The sequence below is a fragment of the Leptodactylus fuscus genome, chromosome 1 (genome assembly GCF_031893055.1).
Source record: "Leptodactylus fuscus isolate aLepFus1 chromosome 1, aLepFus1.hap2, whole genome shotgun sequence".
NCBI classification, from domain to species: Eukaryota; Metazoa; Chordata; class Amphibia; order Anura; family Leptodactylidae; genus Leptodactylus; species Leptodactylus fuscus.
Genome location: NC_134265.1, coordinates 15,412,492 through 15,429,067, shown reverse-complemented (window position 1 = coordinate 15,429,067; position 16,576 = coordinate 15,412,492). Strand labels below are relative to the sequence as shown.

General features: G+C 45.0%; 2 protein-coding genes and 1 pseudogene across 3 annotated transcripts in view; 2 read left to right on the top strand and 1 right to left on the bottom strand.

The window, feature by feature from the left end:
- Positions 1–16,576, bottom strand: part of LOC142189718 (uncharacterized) — a 239,155-nt gene that overhangs the window by 9,617 nt on the left and 212,962 nt on the right. The gene's annotated exons all lie outside the window — the stretch shown is intronic.
- LOC142190538 (uncharacterized) overlaps positions 6,332–16,576 on the top strand; it is an 80,485-nt pseudogene continuing 70,240 nt past the window's right edge.
- LOC142189517 (uncharacterized) lies at positions 6,523–15,697 on the top strand. Its single transcript, XM_075262152.1, has 3 exons — positions 6,523–6,562; positions 9,094–10,252; positions 15,658–15,697. The coding sequence occupies exons 1-3, from the start codon at positions 6,523–6,525 to the stop codon at positions 15,695–15,697; spliced, it is 1,239 nt and encodes a 412-aa protein (XP_075118253.1).

Here is a 16,576-nt window from a genome sequence, read left to right as displayed (position 1 = left end):
AGCTATACATTACATGACGTCAGGTCTCTATATATATAGTACAGTACAGTATATAGCTATACATTACATGACGTCAGGTCTCTATATATATATGGTACAGTACAGTATATAGCTATACATTACATGACGTCAGGTCTCTATATATATAGTACAGTACAGTATATAGCTATACATTACATGACGTCAGGTCTCTCTATATATAGTACAGTACAGTATATAGCTATACATTACATGACGTCAGGTCTCTATATATATATGGTACAGTACAGTATATAGCTATACATTACATGACGTCAGGTCTCTATATATATAGTACAGTACAGTATATAGCTATACATTACATGACGTCAGGTCTCTCTATATATAGTACAGTACAGTATATAGCTATACATTACATGACGTCAGGTCTCTGTATATATAGTACAGTACAGTATATAGCTATACATTACATGACGTCAGGTCTCTATATATATAGTACAGTACAGTATATAGCTATACATTACATGACGTCAGGTCTCTATATATATAGTACAGTACAGTATATAGCTATACATTACATGACGTCAGGTCTCTGTATATATAGTACAGGACAGTATATAGCTATACATTACATGACGTCAGGTATCTATATATATAGTACAGTACAGTATATAGCTATACATTACATGACGTCAGGTCTCTATAGTACAGTACAGTATATAGCTATACATTACATGACGTCAGGTCTCTGTATATATAGTACAGTACAGTATATAGCTATACATTACATGACGTCAGGTCTCTATATATATAGTACAGTACAGTATATAGCTATACATTACATGACGTCAGGTCTCTGTATATATAGTACAGTACAGTATATAGCTATACATTACATGACGTCAGGTCTCTGTATATATAGTACAGTACAGTATATAGCTATACATTACATGACGTCAGGTCTCTGTATATATAGTACAGTACAGTATATAGCTATACATTACATGACGTCAGGTCTCTGTATATATAGTACAGTACAGTATATAGCTATACATTACATGACGTCAGGTCTCTATATATATAGTACAGTACAGTATATAGCTATACATTACATGACGTCAGGTCTCTATATATATAGTACAGTACAGTATATAGCTATACATTACATGATGTCAGGTCTCTATATATATAGTAGAGTACAGTATATAGCTATACATTACATGACGTCAGGTCTCTGTATATATAGTACAGTACAGTATATAGCTATACATTACATGACGTCAGGTCTCTGTATATATATAGTACAGTACAGTATATAGCTATACATTACATGACGTCAGGTCTCTATATATAGTACAGTACAGTATATAGCTATACATTACATGACGTCAGGTCTCTATATATAGTACAGTACAGTATATAGCTATACATTACATGACGTCAGGTCTCTGTATATATATATAGTACAGTACAGTATATAGCTATACATTACATGACGTCAGGTCTCTGTATATATAGTACAGTACAGTATATAGCTATACATTACATGACGTCAGGTCTCTCTATATATAGTACAGTACAGTATATAGCTATACATTACATGACGTCAGGTCTCTCTCTCTATATATAGTACAGTACAGTATACAGCTATACATTACATGACGTCAGGTCTCTATATATATATATAGTACAGTACAGTATATAGCTATACATTACATGACGTCAGGTCTCTCTATATATAGTACAGTACAGTATATAGCTATACATTACATGACGTCAGGTCTCTGTATATATAGTACAGTACAGTATATAGCTATACATTACATGACGTCAGGTCTCTGTATATATATAGTACAGTACAGTATACAGCTATACATTACATGACGTCAGGTCTCTATATATATATATAGTACAGTACAGTATATAGCTATACATTACATGACGTCAGGTCTCTCTATATATAGTACAGTACAGTATATAGCTATACATTACATGACGTCAGGTCTCTATTACCTTCTCCTCAGGACATTGTCTTATTATGAAGGAAGTAAGTCTGGCTCCTCCCACACACGTGACTGATCACATGATTGTGAGGTTCTTAAAGGTCCTTTAGCTGGTAATGAGGAGATGAAGCTTCTCCAGCAGGACCTGGTCATGTGACGCTTCTCCTACCTGTGACGTCACCCCAGGTCCTGTCCGCACAGATCACACACAGATATGAGCAGAATTCCTCTTCTCCCTATGGAGCTGCTTGTTGCTGTCACTTGGGTCCAGTAGGTGGCGCTGCCTTCACGTGCCTTCTGCCTCGGAATGTGTCGCAGTGTGGGATAAGCTACAAAACTAGAATGTGTGAGGAGGACGCAGGGGGCGGGGCCTAATGGTGATAATGACAGAAGGGGTGGAGCCTAATGTTACTGTTATCAGTAGGGGGCGTGGACACAGGGGGCGGGTCTTACTGAGTCCAGTATTTAGTAGGGTTGAGTGCAGATATTCATAACAGGAGATGCGACCGTAGCGGGAGATGCGTCCGTAGCGGGAGATGCGTCCGTAGCGGGAGATGCGTCCGTAGCGGGAGATGCGTCCGTAGCGGGAGATGCGTCCTTAGCGGGAGATGCGTCCGTACCGGGAGATGCGTCCGTACCGGGAGATGCGTCCGTAGCGGGAGATGCGTCCGTACAGGGAGATGCGTCCGTACTGGGAGATGCGTCCGTAGCGGGAGATGCGTCCGTACCGGGAGATGCGTCCGTACCGGGAGATGCGTCCGTAAAGGGAGATGCGTCCGTACAGGGAGATGCGTCCGTACTGGGAGATGCGTCCGTAGCGGGAGATGCGTCCGTACCGGGAGATGCGTCCGTACCGGGAGATGCGTCCGTAGCGGGAGATGCGTCCGTATCGGGAGATGCGTCCGTAAAGGGAGATGCGTCCGTACAGGGAGATGCGTCCGTACCGGGAGATGCGTCCTTAGCGGGAGATGCGTCCTTAGCGGGAGATGCGTCCGTAGCGGGAGATGCGTCCGTAGCGGGAGATGCGTCCGTACCGGGAGATGCGACCGTAGCGGGAGATGCGTCCGTACCGGGAGATGCGTCCGTACCTGGAGATGCGACCGTACCGGGAGATGCGTCCGTACCGGGAGATGCGTCCGTACCGGGGGATGCGTCCGTACCGGGGGATGCGTCCGTACCGGGGGATGCGTCCGTACCGGGAGGTGCGTCCGTACCGGGGGATGCGTCCGTACCGGGAGATGCGTCCGTACCGGGGGATGCGTCCGTACCGGGGGATGCGTCCGGGGATGCGTCCGTAGCCGGAGATGAGCCCGTACCGGGAGATGTGTCCATACCGGGAGATGAGTCCGTAGCGGGAGATGCGTCCGTAGCGGGAGATGCGTCCGTAGCGGGAGATGCGTCCGTAGCGGGAGATGCGTCCGTACCGGGAGATGTGTCTGTACCGGGGGATGTGTCCGTACTGGGAGATGTGTCCGTAACAGGAGATGTGTCCATAAAGGGTGATGTGTCCGTACCGGGAGATGCGTCCGTAGCGGGAGATGCGTCCGTACCGGGGGATGCGTCCATACCGGGAGATGTGTCCATAAAGGGAGATGAGCCCGTACCGGGAGATGTGTCCATAAAGGGAGATGAGCCCGTACCGGGATATGTGTCCATACCGGGAGATGAGTCCGTAGCGGGAGATGTGTCCATAAAGGGAGATGAGCCCGTACCGGGAGATGTTTCCATACCGGGAGATGCGTCCGTAGCGGGAGATGCGTCCGTACCGGGAGATGTGTCTGTACCTGGAGATGTGTCCGTACCGGGAGATGCGTCCGTACCGGGAGATGTGTCTGTACCTGGAGATGTGTCCGTACCGGGAGATGTGTCTGTACCTGGAGATGTGTCCGTAACAGGAGATGTGTCCATAAAGGGTGATGTGTCCGTACCGGGAGATGCGTCCGTACCGGGAGATGCGTCAGTAGCGGGACATGTGTATATAACGGGAGATGTGTCCGTAGAGGGAGATGCGTCCGTACCGGGAGATGCGTCCGTACCGGGAGATGCGTCCGTACCGGGAGATGTGGATGCGTCCGTACTGGGAGATGTGGATGCGTCCGTACTGGGAGATGCGTCCGTACCGGGAGATGTGTCTGTACCGGGAGATGCGTCCGTACAGGGAGATGTGTCCCTACCGGGAGATGCGTCCATACCGGGAGATGCGTCCGTACCGGGAGATGTGTCTGTACCGGGAGATGTGTGTATACCGGGAGATGTGTCTGTACCGGGAGATGTGTGTATACCGGGAGATGCGTCCGTACCGGGAGATGTGTCCATACTGGGTGGCTCCCCTTTCCTTATACTTCCATGAATGACTTCCCATTTTACTAAACCTGCTGCTGTTTTGACTCTGATGACGAAAATCATAGAGGAAAGTAACAAAATGTATTACAATACCGAACTCTTCGGGATCATCTCCAAGTTCATAATTCTTTATATGAAAGTAAAAAATATTCTGTTCCCCCATCTGAAAATGATCCTAAATGTATTGTAATGTTGTGGAATAACCTGTTGTGTCTTTATATGCTCCCTTCTGGAGCAACGACCTCGGCAACCTCGCACAGAGAGCGCTAATAAGCAGAGATGAGCTAGTAGTATTCAATCGAATACCTCGCCGCCATAGGTATGTGTGTAAGCGGCCGAACACCAAGGGGTTAAGTGCATTGAATATTGGTCTTCAGCCGCTTACATGCATACCTATGGCGGTGAGGTATTCGATTGAATACTACTCACTCATCTCTACTAATAAGACATTATGGCCAATAGAAGGGTTAATACAACTGGAGAGCGGATAATTTTTGACCTTCGACTTCATGTGATGGTGGGACAAGCTTTGACCTCATAGTCATAGAAGATCTGCCTGGACAAATCTTCACCGCATAGAATAGTCCATACAAACAGAGAGAATCCCCATAATATCTCCAGTAATTCTGTAGTGATTCCATTGTCTCATCTTCTCTCCATTCAGGTTCCTACAATATAGAATCCTCTCAGTATCTTCTATATAAGAGAATATTCCTGATTGTCCCATCAAGGATGGAAAGAGACAGGAACAAGATGGCGGAAAGTCTATTAAATCTCACCCTAGAGATCATCTACCAGCTTACTGGAGAGGTGAGAGATTCTGATGATGTCATCATGACATCATTCTTATCTATAGTAATAACAGATGATAGGACTGGAGAGGTGATGGACTCTGGACATGTATGTAGTGAGATTTATTAATGTGTCTCCCCATATCCAGGATTACACAGTAGTGAAGAAGACCTCTAGTGGGCGCTGTCAGACCCTTGTATTTGATGGATGGAGAGGAACCCTGAGCCCATTTCTGGGGCCTCCACCTCACCCTTTGAAACAGATCAATGGACAGAAGATCCTAGAAGTCACCAACAAGATGCTGGAGCTCCTGCCTGGAGAGGTGACACTGCTGGGAATGCTGGGACATTATACAGTAACTGGAGGGGTCGGGGTGATGACTGTATCATTGTGTTGTCAGGTTCCTATAAGATGTCAGGATGTCGCTGTCTATTTCTCCATGGAGGAGTGGGAGTATTTAGAAGGACACAAGGATCTGTACAAGGAGGTGATGATGGAGGACCACCAGCCCCTCACATCAGCAGGTAATAGACATGACTATATACACATGGACTTCCATTATTTGTATGTACAGAATGAATTCAGTCCCTGTCTGTGTTTCCTACAGGTAGATCCAGTAAGAGGACAACACCGGAGAGATGTCCCAGTCCTCTTCTTCCACAGGATGATCAGGTAGATGGAGATATTCCCTATGATGTGTAGACGGGCTGTGAAGTCCTTGTGGTCAGTCTTGGGTTCTCCAGCAGTATTAGATGGTTTATACTTGTGTAATGAGAGGTGGAGATGGAGGATAAAGCTGACCATAGACATTACATGTTGTCTGGATCTTCTCACAATCTTCTGGCCGTGGAGACTGCTGGTTGGAATAAGGAACCATCAGGTTGGATTTCTACCGATCTGATCCTTTATATCCATGAGACAAACAACCCCGGATGTATCTGGTAGAATCTGATCTCCTCCACTGAGACAACCTGAAGCAGGTCTAGCTATGCCGAGTATACATGTGTATTAGGTTCTTCAGGTTTTCATTGAGTTTACTTCTAAAATCAATGTCCACTTTCCAGGGGACCAGCAGATAACTCCTACTGTCATGTCATGTTGGTCATCATGCTAATTCATCATCTTTACTCTGTAACGTTCCTCACAACATCTACAGGTATCTTCTGACCTTTACAATATTTGTTTCACAGATGCTGAATGCTGTAGCCGTAACAATAAAAGAAGATCCCTATGTGAGAGGTGATGAGGAGTGTGAGGAGGACATTCCTACAGGGAACCGCCCAGGTGAGGAGTCACCGCTATATAAAGCACAGAAGAGTGTGTAAGGAAGCTAGTGACTATAGACACTCATGTCCCTACTAGTGGCCAAAAGAGTTTAAAATAGAACTTCATCAATTAAGATTACATGGAGTCCCCCCTAGAAATCCCCAATGCCCCAGAACAAGGTATGGTTCTAGGGTATATTCAACGCTCCAAACGGGCTTCACTACTGCATACACAGGTGTGTACCAAATGAGGTCGAGGTATGTCTTAACCTTTAACCTTGTGCTTCTGCACACCTGCGATTACCTGTCAAGTTAGGGACTGATGTTGCCCCAGCGTCAGTACTAAAATGCTAAACAAGGGCTTCCCTACCCGACACACCAGTGTGCACCAGTTGAGGTCAAGGTATGTTTTAGCCCTTAGGGGGAGTTCACACGGAGTTACGTGCCGCGAGATTTGGCACGTAGATGCCGCGGGACCCTTTGCGTGCCGTACACGCTCCCATTGAGTTCAATGGGAGCGGGGATCGTATGCGCCGCGTTAGTTTGCGGCCGTGAATAAATGCACGGCCGCAAACTAGCGCGGCGCATACGGTCCCCGTTCCCATTGAACTCAATGGGAGCGTGTACGGCACGCAAAGGGTCCCACGGCGTCTACGTGCCAAATCTCGCGGTACGTAACTCCGTGTGAACTCCCCCTTAGACTCCGGTGGTTTTTTCCACACCTGCATATACCTATCGAGTTAGGGGTTAATGTTGCTCGAGCATCAGTACTAGAAAACTATACAAAGTGCTGCAAATGATGTTGGATGGAGGGAGGGAGTTGCTCCATACCGGGTGTCTCACTCGTTTAGTGTGCTATCTCGAGCCCGGTCAGTCCTGTAATGGCTCTAAGCTTTCTCAGGATCACCCTCAGTAACAGCTCCTCATTCCCTCAACTATAAGGAAAATAAAATACCCTCTACGCGTTTCCCTAGCTGAAAGTTCCTCAGGAGGTGTTTCGTGGCAGCATGATAGTTAAATCTGTTGTGCGATGAAAACCGCAATTTGCGGGACCATGAAGGTTGTCCCCGCTACTAAGGGGCTACACAGTATTGTAAGTGGCCATTTTCTCATGGCCTGTGGACATGCGTGGTCTGCTCTGCCCGAGGCCTAGAAGTTACAAGCCATCGTCGGAAGAAGAGGCTGAAGATGACGCTGCTGAAGAAAAGGAGGCGGCGCTGGAGAGAGTTCTCTTGCAGCATTGGGGCCGCCCCCAGTGCTGTCTGAGCGCAGGGGCCCGCCCCCAGTGCTGCAAAAGAACTCATTTACATACCGACAAGAACCGGGATTGTAGGCGAACGGCGTGGCGGAGAAGACGACGAAAGGTAGGAGAAGAATAGCTTTTCTTAAGGCTATTCCGACGTGGTAGTCAGAAAAAATTGTGTCTGACTGATAGGATCCCTTTAATGTAACATTCACTGGTGCTATTTTTTCTCTTCCCCTTGTTGCTGTTCAAATTCCTCAGGACTCAGTGCTAGGTCCCCTCAGGACTCAGTGCTAGGTCCCCTCCTCTTCCCTCAGGACTCAGTGCTAGGTCCCCTCCTCTTCCCTCAGGACTCAGTGCTAGGTCACCTCCTCTTCCCTCAGGACTCAGTGCTAGGTCCCCTCCTCTTCTCTCAGGACTCAGTGCTAGGTCCCCTCCTCTTCCCTCAGGACTCAGTGCTAGGTCCCCTCCTCTTCCCTCAGGACTCAGTGCTAGGTCCCCTCCTCTTCCCTCAGGACTCAGTGCTAGGTCCCCTCCTCTTCCCTCAGGACTCAGTGCTAGGTCCCCTCCTCTTCTCTCAGGACTCAGTGCTAGGTCCCCTCCTCTTCTCTCAGGACTCAGTGCTAGGTCCCCTCCTCTTCCCTCAGGACTCAGTGCTAGGTCCCCTCCTCTTCCCTCAGTACTCAGTGCTAGGTCCCCTCCTCTTCCCTCTGGACTCAGTGCTAGGTCCCCTCCTCTTCTCTCTCTACATGCTCTTATAGGACAAACCATCAACAGTTTTCATTTTCAGTACCATCTTTTTGTTGATGACACCCAATTATATACCTCATCCCATGACATCACCCCTGCACTAATACAGAACCCCAGTGACTGTCTCTCTGCTGTCTCTAACATCATACAATCATCATATATACATCATACATAATACAATATAAGATTATCAAACTCCTCCCCTCTCCATATATCCCTCCATAGTGCTGACCTCCCTACATCTCGTCACTCACCACTGTCTACCACCCTAACCATCTTCTCCGTTCTGCCAAGGACCTTAGACTTGTATCTTCTGTTATCTGAACAAACCACTTCCATCTCCAAGACTTTTCTCGAGCTACACCAGTGCTCTGGAATGGTTTACCCCGGACAATCAGATTAATGCCCAACTACAGCAGCTTCAAACATGCCCGAAAGTCAAATCTGTTTATTCAGGCTTATCACATGACCTGATCACATTGTTCTAAATCTCCACACACTACATGAATATGTCTTATCCGAAGTGATCCTTCTTCCTCTCTTCACCGTCTAGTAGATACCCTGCACTATCTGTATATTCACAGGTACGGCTGGTGATGGCTCAGACAGCTTCAGTTATATGACCTTACCTATCTATTTTCAGATCCTGAAGCTGATGTTCCCAATTTCAAACAAGACCCATATGAAGAACATGTCATTACCCCAGATATACCCTCAGCCCTTCACAGCAAAGATCTATCATCTGATCCTATTATACACGTCCAATCTACTGATTCATCACAGACATCTAAGGAAAATCACAGAATAGATCAAAGTCTTTACAACAAGGGAAAGCGATTTTCATGTTCAGAATGTGGAAGATGTTTTAACTATTACTCAGATCGTGATAGACATCGCATAATTCACACGGGGGAGAAGCCATTTTCATGTTCACAATGTGGCAAATGTTATACTCAGATATCACATTTTTTACAACATCAGAGAACTCACACAGGGGAGAAACCATTTTCATGTTCAGAATGTGGCAAATGTTTTAATCAGAATTCTGATCTTGTTAGACATCAGAGAATTCACACAGGAGAGAAGCCATTTCCATGTTCAGAATGTGGGAAATGTTTTATCCAGAAATCGGAACTTGTTAAACATCAGAAAATTTACACGGACAAGAAGCCTCTCTCATGTTCAGAATGTGGAAAATGTTTCAATCGGAAATCAGACCTCGCTAAGCATCAGAGAATTCACACAGGGGAGAAGACCTTTTCTTGTTCAGAATGTGGCAAAGGTTTTATTCAGAAGTCACATTTTGTACAACATCAGAGAACTCACACGGGAGAGAAGCCGTTTTCATGTTCAGAATGTGGCAAAGGTTTTAACCAGCAATCAGATCTTGTTAGACATCAGAGAACTCACACAGGAGAGAAGCCATTTTCATGTTCAGAATGTGGAAAACGTTTTAGCCGAAAATCACATTTTTCCCAACATCTGAGAACTCACACAGGGGAGAAGCCATTCCCATGTTCAGAATGTGGAAAACGTTTCAATCAGAAATCAGAACTTGTTAGACATCAAAGCATCCACATAGGAGAGAAGCCATTTCCATGTTTAGAATGTAGCAAATGTTTTAGCCGGAAATCACATTTTTTGCAACATCTGAGCACTCACACGGGAAAGAAACAGTATTCATGTTCAGAATGTGGCAAATGTTTTTACCAGAAATCAGAACTTGTCCGACATCAGATAATTCACACAGGGGAGAAGCCATTTTCATGTTCGCTATGTAGCAAAGTGTTCAGTCGGAAATCTTATGTTTTGCAACATCAGAAAACACACGCAGAGGAGAAGCCATTTTCATGTTCAGAATGTGGAAAATGTTTCACGTTCAAACAATCTCTTGTTATACATCAGAGAACTCACACAGGTGAGAAGCCATATTCATGTTAAAATATGCTTACTTACTTATTTACTGTGAAATTGGAACCTGTTTAATATCAAAGACAGGCCATAGTTTGACAAATTCTAAAAATAACATTGAGAATATTGCTTTTGGATAACCTGTAATCCATACAATGACCTAGAAATTCTGTGAGTACAGACACCGGCAGAACTTAGCGACGGAGAGACCAGCGAAAGTGTGTATCTAGCCTATGGGATAACCTAAAAGGGAGCTATCAGAGACCTTGCAATATGCAGCAGGTATCCCACGGGGTCCAAACTGATTGAAAAGCCTCTACTGTATTTTTTAAAATTGCAGCCAGGTTTTCTAGAGCATGGACATTCTGCATACGAACAGATAAAGAAACAATCTTTCAGACTTCCTATCAAGGTGTCTAGGGGGTACATTTAACAAATCTGTAAGAAGATCTAGCAGAACACCCTGTAGGAATAGTGCATTAGTCTTCTCTTTTCCTTACGTCCAGAAACCCAGTATTAGAGGACAATTCCAAAAAATGTGGTATAGCTTGCCAAATGCCGAACAACACCACCAGAGGGGATTGTAGGGTTCAAAGAGTGTAGCAGGCCAAGACTATGATACCAGTGCATCAGGAGCTTATATTGTGTTTTCTTAAAGGGGTTGTCCCATCTCAAGGATCCTAGTTATACTGGTAGCTTAGGTAAATTGAAGATGTTTCCTAAATATATTGCAGTAGCCTCTGCCCGCGACTTTGTCTGAATGTTGTTGGCGTCGATGATCCGCCTATATTCAGCAAATTGCTGCCGTTGATGGTTTGCCTTCAGCATTTCGACAGCTCTTAAGCTGTAGTGCTACTGAACTTGTTCCTCACACCGTGCCTGTGATTGTTCTGACATCTCAGCAGCTCGCTGGGACGCCATATAATGAGCATGTTGTTGCCGTTGATGATCCGCATGTTCCGACGTTTCAGCAGCTCTCAAGCTGGCCTGCCGCTGAACTTTTTTCTTGCACTGTGCCTGGGATTGTTCCGGCATCTCACCACCTCACTGGAACATCATATAATGAGCGTGTTGTTGGTGTTGATGATCCGCCTGCTCTGGCTAACTGCAATTAGCTGAACTGATTGTCCTGCATAGATAACAGTGAGAGCAGTCAGTGACGTCACTTGTCCTATGGGTCAGTGGTCATGATAACACTGTGTAAACAATGGGAGGAATAAGTTCACATAGCAGGCAAACAAAGCAGCATCTCTAATCCTACTATGTGAGTTTGGATGTTTGTTCCTTAATCACGCAAAAAACGATGAATGGATTTGAATGAAATTTGGCACATAGATAGCTTATAACATCGATTAACACATCGGCTACTTTTTATCCCAGTAAATGACATGGCTTCACGATTGTTATGAATTGATGTTCACATATTATATTACACTGCCCTTTCAGCAGCTTATCTCAGCCAGGTCTGTTATCTCTCTATATAAACTCTCAGCTAACCCTCAGTGTACATGCATTTGCATATTATCTGATCTGCTCCAGGCAGTGCTGACACACTGGATGGGAAAACACCTTTAATCCAAATTGCCAGTTTGCTACTTTTAATCATGCCGGGAAAAAGAAAATCTAATTTGTTGCAAAATTCTAAAACAATGAGAGCTATGAAGGAGCCAGAAAATCACAGAGTTCTCCTCAGGTGGAGCTCAGGGGGATCATTGGCGTCAACAACACGCTCATTATATGGCGACCCAGCAAGTTGCTGAGATGCCGGAATAATCATGGGCACAATGCGAGAAACGAATTAAATGGCAGGCCAACTTGACAGCTGCCGAAATGCGAGAGAAGGCGGATCATCAGCGCCAACAATACGCTCATCAATCCAGCTTTCTTCACTCGTCTCGATGTATGCATTGGGTCATTGTCCTGCTGGAACACTATATCATCCTTTGCATGCCCACAATACTCGAGTGTACAAAGTATATAGTATACACAAAGTACATATAGCTCGGTATTGAGACCACAATTGATTCTGACCATGTATCCAACAACCTTGGCTGTGAAACAACCCTTCCTCCACCAAACTTGACAGTTCCTTCAATCTCTTGATCTGTTAGCACCTTTGACTTGATAGTCCAATGGATTACCCATTTCCAATCTTCTACTGATCCCTTTTCCGTACTTCTTTGCAAACTTGAGCTGATGCTCCTCATGACGATATTGAAGTTGAGGTCTCTTCATCTTTTTTCGGGCCACCATTCCAGACTTGTAATGCGCGTTGCACAGTGCGTACATGGACATGTGTGATCTCACCACTATGAAGCATACAAGCCACCTCCACTGTCCCGCCAGAACGGATAGACCTCATAATGAGGCAGCTTGTTCACTCCGATATCTTGCCTGGACATTCACTTCTTGGCTTTTGAATGGATGGACGGGCTTCTGTTTGTATTCTTCTGTTATGACACTGATCCATAACGGTGGATGAGGTGAAGAAAAGCATGGGGGGAAGTTCTCCCTTTTTAACTTAAAAAATTTGATGGGGAAGAAGGTGCCAATAGCAATATATGAGGAATCTGCTCCGTACATTACATCACATGTTAGCTGTTATCAGTAGTAAGACACAAAGGTCATCTATATACAGTACAGACCATCTTCTCATTCAAAGAGTTTTCTGTATTTCCATGACTATGACAATTTTAGATTCACACTGAAGGCATCAAAACTATGAAGTAACACATGTGGAATTATATACTTAATATCTGTCTTATATTCTCGGTTCTTCAAAGTAGAATTGCTTTGATTCCTGCTTTGCACACTCTTGGCATTCTCTTGATGAGCTTCAAGAAGTAGTCACCTGAAATGGTCTTCTAACAGTTTTGAAGGAGTTCCCAGAGATGCTTAGCACTTGTTGTCCCTTTTGCCTTCACTCTGCGGTCCAGCTCACCCCAAACCATCTAGATTAGATTTATGTAAGCCGTACATAAATGATAAAGTATACCCCTACATAAAGCAGTATCGTGAATAATTCTGCAACTAGTAATAAAGTGAAAAACGCACGTTGGGGTAGGGTCTCCTGGTCCTGGTTTTCTGACATTTTGCCATCATGGGTATGTGTTTTATGACTTTTCATGTATTTCATCTTACTCTTACCTATGTTGTCTAGCACATACTTGTACACTTGCATTGAGACTTAGTTTTGTTTCCATATTATAGTGATATTACCATCATTTACTTATCTTCCCATTGTTGTATTTACAGCATTTGCTGTGTCTGTACTTTTTTCACTTTATTACTAGATGCAGAATTATTCACGATACTGCTTTATGTAGGGGTATACTTTATCATTTATGTACGGCTTACCTACTTTCTTAGTCTCCATTCATTATTCATATATAGGAATTACGTTCCATACCTTGCTACCCTAGTTGTACCAGTACTAGTATAGGATTCCCTTTTCTTGTCTGTTGGTGGATATTCCTTCCATTTTAACTTTTCACGAATAACGTTATTATGTTTTATTATTCATATATACTGAGTATTCCTTGCCGTTCTTACCAGTTGTTGTAGAGATGTGTCTGCTGCTAGACCTCTGTGTGGCATTGACCTGCTCTCTAATCTGAGCTGCTGGTAACCTGCGATTTCTGAGGCTGGTGACTCGGATGAACTTATCCTCCGCAGCAGAGGTGACTCTTGGTCTTCCTTTCCTGGGGCGGTCCTCATGTCAGCCAGTTTCTTTGTAGCGCTTGATGGTTTTTGCAACTGCACCTGGGGACACTTTCAAAGTTTTCCCAATTTTTCGGACTGACTGACCTTCATTTCTTAAAGTAATGATGGCCACTTGTTTTTCTTTACTTAGCTGCTTTTTTCTTGCCATAATACAAATTCTAACAGTCTATTCAGTAGGACTATCAGCTGTGTATCCCCCTGACTTCTGCACAACACAACTGATGGTCCCAACCCCATTTATAAGGCAAGAAATCCCGCTTATTAACCCTGACAGTACATACCTGTGAAGTGAAAACCATTTCAGGTGACTACCTCATGGAGCTCATCAAGAGAATGCCAAGAGTGTGCAAAGCAGTAATCAAAGCAAAAGGTTGAAGAACCAAGAATATTAGACAGATTTTCAGTTGTGGTCACACTTTTTTGTGAAGTATATAATCCCACATGTGTTACTTCATAGTTTTGATGCCTTCAGTGTGAATCTACAATTGTCATAGTCATGAAAATACAGAAAACTCTTTGAATGAGAAGGTGTGGCCAAACTTTTAGTCTGTACTGTATCTATCTATCTATCTATCTATCTATCTATCTATCTATCTATCTATCTATCTATACAGGGTGGCCATAATATAACCTCAGGTGTTTGGAGTCGTGTGCAGGCTGACCCAATGGACGGAATTGCCTGAAAATTTGTATGTGTGCTAATCAAGGCATGGGGAAACGGACGGCATGAAAACATTTTTAATACCAAAACTCCCCACCAGGGGATAATGTGGCATTATACAGTGAGCGCGTAGCGCAAAACCCGTCTGTCGATACTTGGGGATGTCTCATTTGGACCACCAACTAGCATGACTGTTCAATGTGGCCGCCATCATGCATGGTGAGCATGGTCATCCTATGTAGAATGTGCTCGACGCTTGCGAGTAACATCTCTGGTGAGATGCTGCGCACTTCCAACGTGATGCGGTCTTTGAGGTCAGGCAGGGTTTCGACATTCCCCCCAATAAACACGCTCCTTCAAGTGTCCCCACAACCAGAAATCACAAGGAGTGAGATCCGGAGAGCACGGTGGCCACACTATAGGGAATGAGCGGCTCAAAATCCTGTCATCGGGAAAATGTGCACGAAGAGCGTTCTTCACAGGATTTGCGATATGAGGAGGGGCTCCATCCTGCAAGAAGGTGATCGTCTGCAGACACTGCCGCTGTTGGGGAACGACCACTGTTTCCAGCATTGTCCGGTACCTCGCTGCTGTGACAGAACAGGTGGCAACCCCAGTTGAGCCCAAATCTTCGAAAAAGAACGGTCCGATCATGAGGTGAACCCACACCAAACGGTCACCTTGGGCGAATGCAGCGGAACCCCCTCGAGCGCACACGGGTTTTTGGTGGCCCATATGTGACAGTTCTGTATGTTGATCGTTCCATTCATGGCCAATTGGTATCCTCTTCCACTCTGGCCAGAAACATTAATGCAAGTGTCATGCGGGTGTCATTGTCACGAGGAAGCAGTTGGTGATGAAGGCTAATTTTGTATGGGTATGCCCGCAAGACTTTTCGCAGAACTTTCCACATGGTACCGTATGGGAGGCCCAATTCCCGGGAAACACTGTTACCGCTATGACTACTGGTGCTCTGTTCCTCAACAGCTGCAGCAATATCCTCTACAACCTCGGTGCGTACAGGTAGTCAGCCGTGGCCTGGTTACACACTCAGTAACCTAGTTGCCTCAAAACGTTTCATCATTTGTCTCAGCGACGTTACAGACTTTGGGCTGGCACCTGTATGCAGGTCTTTCAAATGACGAAAAGCTCTCAGGGCAGCTGTGGCGTTCGCGGCATTCTCATATAACAACCTCACTAGACGCGCACAATCTGGCAAAGAGACAGGCATCGTGACTAGAGATGAGCGAACAGTAAAATATTCGATGTTCGTTATTCGTTTTGAATAGCCGCTCAATATTCGACTATTCAAACACATTTCGAACCCCATTATAGTCTATGGGAGAAAATGCTTTGTTTCAGGGGATCCCACCATTCGACTCAGGAGGGTCACCAAGTCCACTATCACACCCCAATGATGCCAACAACTCTGCAATGCAACTGGGACAGCAGGGGAAGCATGTCTGGGGGCATCTAACACACCAAAGTCCCTCTATTACCCCACTATCACAGCCTAACAACTACACACTTTCCACGTTCAAAAAAACCTCTATCAAAGTGGGAAAATACCTTCTTTAGGGCCCCTTCACACTACTGATACGCTGCCTGATTCTGAACGTTAAAACACGGTCAGAATCAGCGTGTATAAAGCAGATCCCATTCATTTCAATGGGAGCCGGCATACGAGCACTCCTCATTGAAATGAATGGGCTGCTTTTTACTCTACGAGTATTAATTTTTTGGATGTAACATTGGTGGGCTCGGTGGAGACCCATAAGGTTGAAACCACATTATTTCGAAACATCACTGCTGGCAATGCAACCCTCCAGGCTGATAGTAACCATCCAATGCACACTAAAAAAAAGTATACTTGTAGATGAACTCATAAGGATCAAATGAGCCTGTA

Bases quoted from the DNA above. Each gene is read 5' to 3' on its own strand.
- LOC142189517 (XM_075262152.1), top strand. From the start codon at position 6,523: ATGGAGTCCCCCCTAGAAATCCCCAATGCCCCAGAACAAG. The intron at 6,563-9,093 runs GTATGGTTCTAG...ATATACCCTCAG, and splicing joins CCCCAATGCCCCAGAACAAG to CCCTTCACAGCAAAGATCTA. The intron at 10,253-15,657 runs GTTCAAACAATC...GTTCCTCAACAG, and splicing joins GAATGTGGAAAATGTTTCAC to CTGCAGCAATATCCTCTACA.